General features: G+C 36.2%; 2 protein-coding genes across 2 annotated transcripts; both read right to left on the minus strand.

Annotated features, from left to right (window-relative positions):
* Positions 1-7,701: 7,701 nt before the first annotated feature.
* Positions 7,702-9,666, minus strand: LOC145108432 (cytochrome P450 CYP82D47-like). The gene is made up of 2 exons (XM_079045454.1): positions 8,673-9,666; positions 7,702-8,558 (listed from the first exon to the last, which is right to left on the minus strand). The coding sequence occupies exons 1-2, from the start codon at positions 9,636-9,638 to the stop codon at positions 7,926-7,928; spliced, it is 1,599 nt and encodes a 532-aa protein (XP_078901580.1). The 5' UTR covers positions 9,639-9,666; the 3' UTR covers positions 7,702-7,925.
* Positions 9,667-12,119: 2,453 nt separating this feature from the next.
* Positions 12,120-14,086, minus strand: LOC145108433 (demethylepipodophyllotoxin synthase-like). The gene is made up of 2 exons (XM_079045455.1): positions 13,057-14,086; positions 12,120-12,961 (listed from the first exon to the last, which is right to left on the minus strand). The coding sequence occupies exons 1-2, from the start codon at positions 14,002-14,004 to the stop codon at positions 12,329-12,331; spliced, it is 1,581 nt and encodes a 526-aa protein (XP_078901581.1). The 5' UTR covers positions 14,005-14,086; the 3' UTR covers positions 12,120-12,328.
* Positions 14,087-15,754: the final 1,668 nt, after the last annotated feature.

Here is a 15,754-nt window from a genome sequence, read left to right on the forward strand (position 1 = left end):
ATAATAATTCAAAAAATCCATTGGCAATGCATAAAGTATGAATATTTTAAATTTTTTTTTAATTTATATACATTAAATGAAATTTTGTTGTTATTATAATTATTAATGTTAATTAATAATAATATTTATTACTATTGAGATTTTCTAAAATCCCGTATAAAAAGCATTAACTATGGAAAATATTACCATAAATGCATTAATTATAGAGAATATTTGTCATTAACAAAATATGAAATACATCAATTAAGGAAATATTTGATATAACTAATGAACTTTACATTTAATTATGATATTATTTCACATAATTAATGTTTTTTTATAAGTGCACTCATGGAACATTTTAGAAAATCTCATTATTATTATTATTATTATTATTATTATTATTATTATTATATATAATCTAAATTTCTCTAGCCTTTTATGAACAACGTATTTTTGTTGCTTCAGAAAATTGCCACTATTTTGTGGCGATTGTCAATTTTGGTTCCCCATTTCCAATGCTTTTCGTTCTCCAATGAAATCAAGCGAACCCAACTATATTCAACAAAGAGATTACACATATACAATTGATTGTGTGTGTTTTGAGTGACAGGGTATTTAAGCCCTTAATCTATTCAACCCTTTAATCACACTTCTTGATCATCGATTAGAAGTCGTCAATTGTTTGTATGTGTTTTTAGTGACCGTAAAAGAACTATTCACTGTCGTCTATATCTCTAAACTATCGGGGTCGAAAGAGACACATAAAGAGAGCGAAGGTGAGTACAACATGTGCTCTTATATTTCGGCTATTAGGTAAACTTCGCTCTGTCGATTTTCTGCTTTTTTTTTCTAGTACGAACTGATTATTGACAAGAGGTTAAACCACCGTTGTAAAAATCTGCCAAGTCGGCTGGCTAGGCGCTAAGCGGCCTCTTACTATTCACAATTAATGCTAGTCGGTTGAGTTAGGCGGAGTCGGTGGGGCGGGTGTAGGCGGTCTAGACAGTCTAAGCCGGTAATAAAGTCATAAAGTCAGACGTCAAAATTTTCAAAAACAAATCCCGATTACTCAAATTTATGATAATGGGTGACTAAATTATGATGATCGATGACTAAAACTGTTAAAAAGATCTCCAATTAGTTTAATATTATTATATACAATGATTTAAATGTTTAAACGACTAAATATGCCAAACTTTTATGGTTTTTCACCTATTTTGTTAGGATATAGGTAATATATATTAAGTTTTTTATAAATAAATTATGTTACAATTAAGTGTCTCCGCCTAGACGCCGATTAATCCTTTCCTAGACCAATTAGTCCTTTAACCCCAGTCGACGTAGAGACTATTACAAACTTGGGGTAAACATGGTTTTTTTTCTAATATTGAAGGATGGAGTAGGCAGTGGCTAAATTGAACACCAAAACCTTGAAAGTCGCAGGTCGGGCAGAAGAAAGGTAATCGTGAATCCAGCTCCATCGCTTCCAAAAATAAAGTGGAGAATGAAACCAAAGGCGTGTATATCTCTCTATTCACAATCACGTTTTGAGTTCGAAACTTGCTCCATAATCCTTGAGATCTCTCAGTGATTTCTTCGGTGCATACCCCACCGACTTTGGTGAATATTGCTTGTACACAAACATAGTTTTTGTTCATGCCAGCGATTTTGGCTTGCCACTCTGATTAAGGTTAGTAAAACTCATTAATTAAACTCCATTATTTTATTTACTCATCGATTTTGGAACCAAATAAAAATGAGAATGTATTTTTTTAGCATCAATTGTACGTGATTTTCTATCCACCGTAGCAATTTTGGAAGTGAAACAAAATCATAAATCATTTTTTTATGTGAGACAAAATCATAAATCATTTTTTTACGTGATTTTCTATCCACCGTAGCAATTTTGGAAGTGAATGTTACTTAGAATTAATCTTGTAGACGTGTTGGGATCTTCGTAATCCTCTTGCGCCATCTTCGTGGATTAGCTTGGGTTGGGCTCTACTCTATTGGGCTTAATGGTGTTGGGCTCATAGGATGCATCAAATTCCTCCTCTTTAGCACCTAGCTCGTCCTCGAGCTCTAGTTCAGCACTTTGTTGGTACCAGAACTCAGGAAGTGGTGTGGGTTGTGGATTACCAAAGGCTTGACGAAGCAATAAGACATGGAAGACCGGATGAATCTGGGTACCCGATGGGAGTTCCACTCTGTGCGCAACTATGCCTATCTTCTCGAGTATCTTCAATGGAACATTGAAGCATTTGGTTAGCTTTTTTGAGGTGTGAAATTGGACTGAGTGTTGTTCATAATCTTTGAGCCTTAAGTAGACCATGTCACCAATGTTGAATTGTTTTGTCTGTGCGATGGGCGTTAGCAAGTGTGGTCATCCTTTGCTGTGATTTTCAAAGATTGGTCTACAACAGGGAGCGAAGGTGGTTATGTTATGTTAAGGTTATATGAATGGTGTTATTTGTAGCAGTTCCCGGGGTATATCGATGCCAATCAGGGATTGGGCGGCCGTATAACTTGGAATGGTGACATTTGGATAGCTGAGTGGTGTGAGGTACTATAACAGTACTCCGCAAGGTATAAATACTTGTGCCAAGCGCGAGGTTCCTCATTTGTAAATGATCGTAAATAGTTTTGGAGGTAGTGGTTGACAACTTCTGTCCGACCATTGGATTACGGGTGGTAGGCGGTGGAATAGTTTAGACGAGTGCCTAGTTGCTTGAAAAGTTCCCGCCAGAATTTTCTCAAGAATATTGGGTCTCTGTTCGAAATGATGGTCTTTGGAATCTCGTGCAACCTGTAAATATGTTGAATAAATCTGTTGAAGAAAGGTTGTTGCAAGAGTCTGCGCTTTGAATGTAGAGGGCATGCTCACGAAATGTGCAAACTTAGAGAAGCGATCTACTATGACTTAGATAAATGTTTTGCATGTTTTTCCTTCTGACAAGGGAAGGTGAGTTATAAAACCCATGAAGAGGTTGCACCAAACATGTGTTGGTATTGGAACTGGTTGTAGCAACCCATAAGGTTTGTGTGTTGGGTATTTTGTTTCCTGGCAAACTTCGCACTCAAGAATGAACAAACAGACTGCTACTTTGAGTTTGCGCCAACTAAAGGCGGCTGCCAGACGTTGAGTCGTGGTGAGGACTCTAGAATGTCCTCCAAGTGTTGTTGCATGATATTCTATCAGTAAATGGTGTCAGATTTGTTCATGGTCAGGTACGAAAAGTCAGTGGTGGTGATACAAGAGCCCATTGCGCATGTGAAATCAGTTGTCTTTTTATGTCTCTAGAAGTCGCTTGGTGAGTTGTAGACTTGATGGTGTTTGATAATCGGCTTATAATTCAGTCCACCAAGTTGGTTTTGTGGACGAAATTGCAAGGAGTTAAGCCTCTTCAATTCGACTAAGTGCGTCTGCGACCTTGTTCTCTTTTCCTAGCTTATAGAAAATTTCAAAGTCGAATCCAATTAGTTTTGTGACCCATTTATACTGCTCTGGAGTTTGTACTACATGTGTTAACAAATGTTGGAGACTTTTTTCATCCTTAAAGATACAAAACTTTCGTCCCAATAAGTATTGTCGTCATTGTTTTTACAGATTCTGTAATTACGTACAAGTGGCGAACATATGCTGAGGCTGACTGCATATGAGGGCATAATTTCCTGCTGTAGAAGGAATTAGGCTGCTCATTTTGAGAAAGGAATGCTCCTATGACTAAGTTTGAAGCATCGTGGTGATGTTAAATGGTTTGTTTAAATCCAGGAGGGTTAAGCTGATTGTCGTATCCATGGTTTTTTTGAGGTTATCAAATGCCGCTTGTGCTTCTGGTGTCCATAAAAACTGCTTGAGTTTCAATAGATCGGTTAGGGGGCAGCAATGGTGGGATAGTGTCGGACAAAACAGTGGTAGTAGCCTGTGAGGCCCAGAAAGCCTCTTAAGGTTGTGAACGACGATGGGGCTGGCCAGGCTTGGATTGCTTGAATTTTGTCTGGGCCGGCAGCCACTCCAAATGCTGAGATAATGTGACCCAAATAGTCAATTTTGGTGACACCAAATTGACATTTACAATACTTAGCGTGTAATTGTTGGTGGGCTAAGGGTTCCAAAACTTTTTGCAGGTCAATGTAATGTTGTTGCAAGGAAGTGATGTATACGGGGATATCATCAAAGAAAACCAAGACATACCGTTGGAGCATTGCATCTAAAAGGTCGTTCATTGTTGCTTGGAATGTGGATGGCGCGTTTGATAGCCCGAAGGGCATAACCAATAATTCATAATGGCCATCTACCATCCAGAATGCTGTTTTGTGAATGTCGTTTGTTGCTACTCGTATTTGGTGATAGTCGGCCCTTAGGTCAATATTCGAGAAAACAGAGGCACCATAGAGTTCATCAAGGAGTTCGTCGATAGTCGGGATGGGGAAACGATCCTTGATTGTAATGGTGTTGAGAGCTTGGTAATCAATGCAAAATCGCCATGTGCCATCTTTTTTTTTACGAGGAGTACTGGTGATGAGTAGGGACTTTGGCTTGGTTGACTTACCCCGTCAGCAAGCATATTAGTGATTATCTTGTTCATAATCTGTTTTTGGTAGTATGGGTAGTGATATGGCTTTATGTTAATTGGAGGAGTTGTTGGGTGTGTGGGAATGCGATGGTCTTGCGACCGAAATGGGGGTAATTGGTGGGTATGTCGAAAATAGGGCTGTGGTATTGGACAAGGTGGTGTATAGTGGGGTCGGGGTGGTGGGGTAGTGTGTCTAGAGCTGGAGGTGTATTGGTCTCGAGTTGGAAGTACAGTGCGTGGAGGGATGCAACGCTGTCGTTGTGGATTAGGTTTTGGAGTTGTGGGCTAGAGACAAAGTTGGAGTTTGTTTCGCCTCCTAGGGTGATGGCCTTTGGGCCGACATTAGATGTTATTTGAGGAGTGCAAAATCTGCCAAGATATGCCCCAAGGTTCAGAGCCAGGCCACCCGTAATATTAGGTATGTGCCTTCAACTAGTAATACAAACAAAGGGATCGTGAAGGTACTGAGGTCGAGATGGATGCACAGGTTAGGGCAGACTCCATTACAACGGATACTAGTGCCGTTTCCTACCATTACAGGGTATTATGGTATTGGGTTTTCGTTTAATTTGAAGAACGACCCAACTTTTGGTTGTATTATATTATGAGTGCTACCACAATATACTAAAACAGAACAGGGTGACTTCATATGTACCCAGTGGTTCGCAATGCTTGTGGGGATGCCAATCCAAAGAATGCCACCGTCGAGAGCACGAATATTTGTGGGTCTGTAGTTGGTGTGTCCTGTATTGTAAGGTCGTCGGTGGCATGTTGGTCGTCGTTGTACACAATTAACGTAAATTGTAGTGGGTTGCACTTGTGACCAGGGGTGTACTTTTCTGGACATCTGAAACATAATCCTTCTGATCGGCGTTTTTGTAATGCTTCGGGGGTCAATCGTGTAAGGGGTAAGGTTTTATTGGTGGTTAGGGGTTTTGGAAGGACACCGGTGGATATGGTGGTGTTACTTTTGGGCGGGACTGGTTTTATGTAGGTGGTCACTGGTGGTATTGTCGGGTTGGTGATAGTGTAAGAGCGGGAATATGCTGCCACTGTTGAGGATTCCTTAGAGGAAACAGTTGAGGAGTACCTCATTATCCAATCCGTTGACACAATTAATGATTTGTTCGAATTCTAACTCATATGTTGCCACTGTTGTTGTTTGTTGGAGTTTAAAAAGAGTCGCTTCATGATTCTTGTAACCGTTGACACAACTAGTAACCTCTTTGGCTGGTAGTGGAAGAGGTTACTAGTTGGGTGATGTTATCAACCATGTTGGCCATGGAAGTTTCTAAAGAGGGAGGTTTGGTGTCAGCTGTGAAAGCGGATGAAGTGGAATCTGGTTTCGTAGGCATGGTGAGAATGAGAAATGAAAGCACCAAAAATGATACAACCCGTTGAGTGGGTGAATCTCTAAGGAGGAAGAAGGATTGATAAGAACACCAATTTGAAGCAATTATCTGAATATTTCATTCACCAGTCAAAAACAATATATAGATCCTAGGAATTAACTAATCCCTAAACAAAAGGAACATGCTTACTTTTTATGGATGGAATTAAGATGTAGTAAAGCTATTTATTTATGAAAATTAAGGAACATGCATGCTAAAAAACATAAACGTGGATCCTAGTGGAACCACTAACTTCCTTATTCAGTCAAAGAAAGAAGAAGCCTTCTCCTAAAAAGATGCAACAAATATGAACGTTACTTAGGGGCTGTTTGGTAGCCTCTTAATTGAGAAATTAAGAGACAAACTCTTAATTTTTCAGATTCAGCATGTTTGATAGCATCTTAATAAAAACCTCTTAATTAATCAATAGGCTCTTAAAAATTCAGACTTGGAACCATGTCTGTAATAAAAAAAGACACACGTATCCCTCTTCTATTCTTTATACTCCATGACACTACTGCCCTTTCTTCCTCCCACTCTGATCTTCAACGCTCCCTCTGCCTCCCTCTATCAGCGACACCACTGCTGCCAGCCTCTCAAGCGACACTGCCGCTGCCAGCCCCGCCATCGACACCGCCGCTGCTACCCTAGCCACCGTCGCCTCCCTGTCTCTCCGACCTGGTGCTTCAACATCTTCCCGTCGCTTCCTATCCCAATAATACTCATACCTTCTGTTATACATCCATCTGCCCCTCTACCACCGATCGGTTCCCTGTTGTCATCGTTCTCATCATTCTTGATTTTGGATTTTGGATTTTGGATTTGTAGGTTTTTTTTTTCGATTTTCTTTCATTAAATAGCCCAAATAACCTGATGTAGGATTGGATTCAGATTAGCTCATTTTTGGTTTATGATTTGGTCATTGCTCATGTGATTTGTAGGTTTTGTGTATAGATTAGAGGTGGATGTTTTTTGTTTCTTATTTGGTTATTGCACTGTAATCAACTAATGATGTAGATTGATAGAAAATTGGTTGAAGCATGAACAAAGTGTTGTTGTTGTATTCTCGTGGATCTGTTTCAATTACCTTGAATTCTACACTTCCCATTCCTCCTCTTAATAAGAAAATGGACTCCTTTCCTTACAGGTCAATTACCTTAATTTTGTGATTTTTGTAAAGTAAAGGTATGTTAGATTTTCTGATTTTGGTGAAGTAATGTACGTTTAATTCTATGATTGTTAAGATTAAATAGAAATTAGAATGCTAGAATTGGTTATGGTTTTCCAAGTACAATGTTTTAATAAGAAAAATGTAAATGTAAATGTTGAAAAACCCTAATTTAAGTTCCAAATTTCAGAGAATGCAGTTTCACATCCAGCTTAGTTAAACATCCATTCTTTCAAAAATTGAAAATTGAAAATTCGGTTAGAAGCTTAAGCAGAAGTGAACCTAACCTTGAGCCGGTAGGGCAACAAAATCATCATCATTCATTGTTAATGGAGTTTCTGATGTATTTTTAAAATTTGATTGACTTAGGTCTTTGTACTCCTGAACATCCACAATTTCCTTATTAGTTGTTAAACATATTTTCTAATATACCTTACGGTTGTTTCAATAAGGAAAACACTTCAATATTCTTCCATTATCTACCGGGGTGCCATTATTCATCATAATCATCCATTCATTTAATCTAATTGACAAATATTTTTTGTAACACTCTCTTATGAAAATGATCGGTACACAACACATATATAAACGAGATGAGTAGAATGCAACCACATGACTTCATTACATAATAATTATCAAGCTTTATTAACTATATAAGTAATAGGAGTATTCTAAAAGCATACTGAAGATCGATCATGTTCCACATTTGCTGTCCAAATTGGGTTATTTTGCTTGCCCCCATCATAATTGATGGCTTTATAGAGAATGATAATGGAGTGGGTTTGTAGGCGCTTTGAAATTGGTATATCATGGACCAATATCATACATATTAGAGGATAAACGAGGGCCGAAAAGGACGTCAAGTGGTGTTGCTTTGCCGTTAGTCATAACCATGCTTTCAGTCATATCAACAGGTTCGTTTGATGATTTCTTGAGCACAAACTGTTGTATCAAACTAGCTAGCGTTAAACCCAAAGCCTGAAGGGCAAATAAAACACCAGGGCACATTCTTCTACCACTACCAAAAGGAAGGAATTCATAATGGTTTCCCTTGACATCAATATCCTTGTGACTGGTCAAGAATCTCTCAGGCTTGAATTCGTTGGGATCTAACCAGATATTTGGGTCACGTTGCAACTTCCAAAGATTTACCACTAGCCGAGTTCCTTTTGGAATGTTGTAGCCACCCACAATGCAGTTCTCCACTGACTCGTGAGGAACAGAGAGAGGTCCAGCAGGGTATAATCGCAAAGTTTCTTTGATGATGGCATCGACGTAGACTAATTTCTTCAGGTCTGACTCCTCCACCAATCTGTCCCTTCCAACATGCTCATCAATTTCATCTTGGGCAGTTTCTAACGCTTTTGGGTTGTTGAGCAACAATGTTAAAGCCCACGTTAATGTCACCGATGTCGTGTCTACGCCTGCTACCAGGACTTGCTGTGAACAGGAATTTACACCAATTAAACACTCTTGGATTAGGTTATATAGTTAAAAGACTGAAGAAATATTTAATGTAATCACGAAACAATGAGATAAAAAGGTTGAGTGTACTAGACTTGTCGCTTTGATAATTGTATCATGGTCAAAACCCGGGAATTCCTCTTTAGAAGAACGTCGAAGAATGGAAATTAGCACATGCATAAAGTCTTGGTTCGCTTCTTGTTGTTGTATAGACTTACACTCCTGATTGTGCTCCTTTAACCATCGGTCAACGATATTGTCCAAATCATTCCCAATATTCTTCATCAATTTTTTGTATCCACCCACATCCAACCAGTTGACATAAGGTATAAAATCAGCAACCAAAAATGCCCCAAACAACTCAAAGTATTTCCTTGCCACAGCCTGAAATCGAACCCGTTCTTCATCATTTGGCGAAAACCTCTTTCCAGAAACAATCCTAACCATAATGTTTAAAACCAAGTTCCCAAACCATTGACTCATCTCCACCTTTACCATCTGTGACTCTGAACTTTCAGTAAGTTTATTCGTTACCCACCCATCATATAACTCTTTAACGGATGCTCTAACTTCTGAAGCTCGAATATGTCCAAGCATCTCAACTCTTCGTTGAGAAAGAACCTCCAACACAAGGATCTTACGCATTTTTCGCCAATAGTCCCCATATGGAGCACGGCCAAGCACCGCATAATTATAGGCCATGATTTTTGATGCTTCCATTTTCGGTCGACTTGCAAAAGCCTTGTCGTTGGTAGTAAAGCAGTCCTTAGCAATCTTTGCATCACTTATCACCAAAGCTTGATGAACACCAAGCTTGATCGTGAAGATAGGGCCATGTTTTTCTGCCATTTCACCTAAAACCTTGTGAGGTAGCTCAGGTCCACGTAAAAGGTGTAAGTGTCCGATTATCGGCCATGCCCCTTTTGCTTGTGGTGGCTTTAGGTTCTTCCCTGTGTTTTCCTTCTTTCTGTGGAGGATAGGGAGTAGTAAACGGTGTACAAGAATAGGGACAAAGATTGTTGCAACAATAGTTGATACTAAGAGGTAGAACTCCATGGCTGAGTGAGCAAATTGAATGCGTGGTTATATTTATTTGCGAACGTAAAAAGCTAAGATATTGTTTTTGTAACCGATAGATAATAACAGTAAATCCTTATGGTGATCCTTAAAAGATCAATCATGTCAACCTTTAACAGTAAAGTGGATCCTATAGATTTATGTCTAAATATTTACTGAGGGTGAGGGTAAGACTCAAGGGATTGGTGCGGTCAAAAATGTTAAGATTTAATTTTTTTGTTTATGAAGAATTTCAATTTATTTTTGATTATGTTATTACTTGTGTGCTCAAATGGCGGAACAAATGAATGATGTCTGTTTTTTAAGTTTGTAGAATTTTTTTAATGTCATGTTTGTGTTTTTTTAGTAATGCAATATAATGTTTTTTTTATTTTGAAGTAATGAAAAATTATGTTTTTTTATTAAAAAAGAAGTTTTATTAAATTAAATAATTAAAAAAATAACAAAAAATGACAAAAAAAAGTGTGGCACCACTCATTGGGTGTGGCAAAAACCACACTTGTGTGTTAAAAAGTGATGTGACGCATATGTGGCAGTGATGAGAGTGCGGTTTCGGTGGCATCACTCCCTCGAGCCTAATATTTAAGTTAGTAAAAGTTAAAACAAAAGACAAAAAAGTTGTATTCTTTTTAATCATTTTCCGTTAGGCTCTTTCTAGCTTCATGTGTGTAGGTTAAGCTCATACCCATGTATATAAACTCGTTGTTTTTGTGTTTCCAAGTAATGAAATGAATCTCTCAAACATTTCATCATCTAAAATTCTAAAAGCAAATATGGTATCAGAGCGTCTTCCGATTCTCATACTCTGATTGTTTCCCTAATTTTGTTCTTTCTATTCTCGATTTTAATCATGTCGAGTTCATCTTCCATTCCTGTTTCGGTTGATCAAAATTCATCAAATGACATAAATGTTACAACTTATACATATTTTGTTAATTTATCATAAATATCACTACCACACAAGCTCCTTGTTATTGACAGAATTTTACAAACATTCAGTCTGAGACGGATTGGTTAGTGACAAATATAAAGGTACCGTTGTGATCCAATTTTTTTTTCTTTTTTTTTGCTGGATATAATTTGAAAGTTTTCTTTTAAATCGGTAGCAATTTGTGGTTAAATTTGAAAGTTTTCTTTTAAATAATTTACACGATTATTGACCGAATATAATAATTTAAAAAATCTATTGGTAATGCGTAAAGTTTGCTTATTTACAAACTTTTTTAATTTAAATAGATTAAATGAAATTTCTTATTATAATAATTATTAATGTTAATAACAATATTCATTATTATTGTTATATATAATCTTTCCTTACCCTTTTATGAACAGTGTATTTTTGTTATAATTTCATTAGCTTTTTATGAACAGTGTATTTTGCTTTTTCAGAAATTTGCCACTATTTTGTGGTGCTTGTCAATTTTGGTCCCCTTTTCCATCACCGCCTTTGGTTGTCGAATGAAATCAAGCGACCTAACTATATTCAACAAAGAGATTACACACATACAATCGATTGTGTGTGTTTTGAGCAAATGGGTATTGAACCCCTGGATCGATTAAACCCTTAAATCTGAATCCATTCAACCCTTAAATCAAACTTCTTCTTCATCTTCGATTAGAAGCCGTCAATTGCTTGTGTGTGTTTCCAGTGATCGGAAAAAGAACAATTCATCGCCGTTTCTATGTGTATAATTTTGTATATGCCTGTTAACAGTTGGATTTATGGTAAAGAGTTGGGAACTTAACTTAAAGTTTACATAATCTAATTTATGAAACAGAATGAGGGTGTTGACACAGATTAACAAGCTTTTCATTATTTGGAGAAGGCAACAAACCAGGTATGTGATTAAAGACATAATTATCAAAAATGTTTTAAGAATTATAAAAAATCCTTAAAACGTATTTGGTTTTGTTGTATACAAATGTTTTAGTTGCAACTGGATTGTCTCTACCTTCTGGGAGCTGTCAATTTCATAGGTGCCTGTGTTAAGAAAGATGTTGCCTCAGCATTATGGTCTTTTCATAGAGCTTTAGAGAAGGTATATAACAACTCATACAAATGTACTTTACTCTTTCTATATATATGCAATGTACTATCAACTATGTTGTTACCATATAAGCTAATACAGATTTGTCCCCAATAGGGTTGCTCTGTTAATTATATAATAATAAGACCATCAATCAGGAGGTAAATTGTTTCAATTAACAAAAAAAAAAATAATTACTACTGGGGCAATATCACCATAGTTAGTATTAATTTTATGAATTAATGTTAATCATTTTTATTATAATTATTAATATTAACTACTATTTTGCTGTCGAGTGTTGCAGTATGGCCAATCCGTTTTGGAAATACAATTTGACAACTGTATTAATAAAATTCGACAACTGTATTAATAAAAGATATATCTCTCTCACGTGTTTCATTCAATAACTTCTTTCTTTTGCTTGATATAACTGTTGTACATAAACATTGTTTATTTAATTGGCACTTGAAACTTAGAAATTACATTGCTTAAATAGAAGGAGAAAAAAAAAACATGAACTCAAAGAAAACTAAAAATGACAGACCACAACTCCATGACTAACGTCAAGAAATTAAAGACACATGAATTAAAGACACATGGCAGTGATTATTTGAATCAGATAACCATAATTGGAACTTGATATCATGGACCACCGTCATACATATTAGTGGATAAACGAGGGCCCAAAAGGACAACAAGTGGTGTTGCTTTTCCGTTAGTCATACCCATGCTTTCCGTCATATCAACAAGTCCGTCTGATGGTTTTTTAATCGTAAATTGTTGTATCAAACTAGCTAGCGTTAAACCCAAAGCCTGAAGGGCAAAGGAAACACCAGGGCACATTCTTCTACCACTACCAAAAGGAAGCAATTCATAATGGTTTCCCTTGACATCAATATCCATCTTACTTTTCAAAAATCTCTCAGGCTTAAATTCGTCAGGATGTGACCAAATATTTGGGTCACGTTGAATCTTCCAAATATTTAATAACAGACGAGTTCCTTTTGGAATATAGTAGCCACCCACATTACACTCCTCCAGTGACTCGTGAGGAACAGCGAGAGGTCCAGCTGGGTATAAGCGGAAAGTTTCTTTAATGATGGCATTGAGGTAGACTAAGTTCTTCAGGTCCGATTCCTTTACAAGTCTATCCCTTCCAACATGCTCATCAATTTCATCTTGTGCAGTTTCTAATGCTTTTGGGTGGTTGAGTAACAATGATAAAGCCCACGTTAATGTCAAATGTGTCGTGTCGGTGCCTGCTAGTAGGAGTTGCTGCGAATAGGAATTTACACCAAACGTTATTGGATTGGGTTATAGCTAATATTTAAATGAATCACGAAACAATTAGATAAAAATATTGAGCTTACTAAACATGTCGCCTTGATGATTGTATCATGGTCAACACCCTTGAATTCCTCTTCAAATGCACCTTGAATAATGGAAATTAGCACATGCATGAAGTCTTGCTTCCCTTCGTGTTGTTGTATAGTTTTACTCTCCTCTCTGTGCTCCTTTACAAATCGGTCAAATATTTTGTCCAAATCCTTCCGAGTAGTCTTCATTGCCTTTTTGTATCCGCCCACATCGAAGTAGCTGAGATAAGGTATAAAATCAGTAAGGACAAATGCCCCCAGTAATTCAAATAATTTTCTTGTCGCAGCCTGAAATTGAAGTCCTTCTTTATCATTTGGCGAAAACCTCTTTCCTATAATTACCATAACCATATTGTTTACAATTAAGTTCGCAAACCATTGCTTCATCTCCACCTTCACCATCTCTGAATTTTCACTAAGTTTGTTCTTTACCCAACCATCATATAAATCTTTAAGGGATGCTCTAACTTCTGAAGCTCGAATATGTCCAAGCATCTCAACTCTTCGTTGAGAAAGAACCTCCGACACCACCATCCTGCGTACTTTTCGCCAATACTCACCATATGGAGCCAGGCCAAATGCAGCATAGTTATAGCCCAAGATTTTTGCTGCCTCAGCTTTTGGTCGACTTGCAAAGGCTTTGTCATTGGTAGTAAAGCATTCCTTAGCAATCGCTGCATCATTCACCACCAAAGCTTCATGCACACCAAGCTTGATGGTGAAAATAGGGCCATGTTTGTCTGCCATGTCACCGAAAACCTTCTGATGCAGCTCAGGTCCACCTAAGAGGTGTAAGTGTCCGATTATCGGCCATGCCCCTTTTGCTTGCGGTGGTTTTTTGTTCTTCCCTGACTTTACACTCTTTCTGTGGAGTAATAAACGGTATACAAGAATAGAAAAGATTGTTGCAACAATCGTTGATACTATGAGGTAGAACTGCATGGCTGAGTGAGCAAAATGGATGTGTTGTTATATTTATGAGCAAACCTTTTCTATTTATAGGCAAATTGAAAATCTATAATAACAGAACTATTATTGATATAGGGATATAGTCGATTGTTACTCATCAAGCAAACAAATCTTTTTCAATATAATTTTTTAATGTGCACTAACTAAAAACGGGTTGTTTTTGATGTGCAAACCTTTTCTATTTATAAGCAAACTAAAAATCTTTAATAAGGGAGCTATTATTGATATAGGGATATAGTCAATTATTACTCATTAAGCAATCTAATCTTTTAAATATATTTTTTTAATGTGCACTACCATATATCTCCTCCCAATGGATGAGGGGCAGGTGATTTTGATTCTAAAAAGCAACTTTGTCTATTAAATATGCACGGAGAATAGAATTTTTTAAATAGTTTTTTTTAGAAAAAAGATTTTCCTTGACACACAATATCTTTAATAAATGTCTATATATGACACATAAAATGACAGACATTTCATCGGTCATAAAATTTAAAATTTATGACAAACTTTTATAACCAACAATTAAGACAAACAAGCACGACATTCGTTTTCGACATATATTTACGACAGACTTTGTATGTCGTAATTCGTAACATTTTTGTAATTATGATAGACATTTACGACTTCAAATTACGACATATGTTTTGTACAATATGATTTTTGACATATTTTTACGACATACTTTGTATGTCATATATGGTTATATATATATATATATATATATATATATATATATATATATATATATATATATATATTCTAAATTTCTACCAAATCTTAATCAAACTAAATTACATATTTAATGTCTAACAACGCAAAATAGAATATTACATATACAAAAAGACTTACACGAACTATAGTGTTAGATTCAAAAATCCAGTCCAAATTCATCACAAAGTAATTGTCAAATTCATATCACTTGTAAATAAAATTGATGACATAAGTAGCCCATTATTCACGCACCCTATCAAGCTCGACCTCTATATATTCATTCTTCCCCCAAAACTGAGACGAAAACTAATATATTAGCAAAAAACTATTAAAGAATTATATATGTAAATATTCTACAACGCTTCATGTCCATCAAGTAAGTAATAGATTTACTTACATTGTTATTCAACACTTTAAGTCCTTCATCAACAACCGCTTTCATGGACTTAATAACATAATACCCGCATTTTGTGTAACAAAAAACAATATTATATTATTCAAATCCAATTGAAATTAAAGTTGTAGTTGCTGCTAACCATAACATTTATCCAGTTGACTTTAACCTTTTTCTTTGATCCACTTTGTCTTGCGTTCAAAGACAATACTCTACAAAAAAATTGGATGAAATATATCAAAGAAAATAATTTAATGTTTCAATAACTATTTTGTGAAAAGGTTAAAAATGTCTTCACGCCTTCGTTATATGCATTTGTTAATCTATTCGAGGAAATCCATGATTTATCATTTGAATAATTTGTTACCAACCTACAAAATTATAAAGTATTACAAACAACCGATTTTACCCCTTAAATCTAATAACAATAACATAAAATCATAAACCTAATGATCGAAACGTATATAATCTTACCAATTTTCACTTTTTACTTTTCTGTTTTCTTTGTAATTTACTCTTATATAATACAACAACATATCTTGTCATCCCTAAGGAATATTATCACAAAATGTAGCCAATAATTCTACACTTGAACTTCCAAAAATGCCCTTGTTG

This window comes from Lactuca virosa, chromosome 4 (assembly GCF_052849685.1).
Source record: "Lactuca virosa cultivar CGN04683 chromosome 4, Lactuca_virosa_CGN04683_v6, whole genome shotgun sequence".
Lineage (NCBI taxonomy): Eukaryota > Viridiplantae > Streptophyta > Magnoliopsida > Asterales > Asteraceae > Lactuca > Lactuca virosa.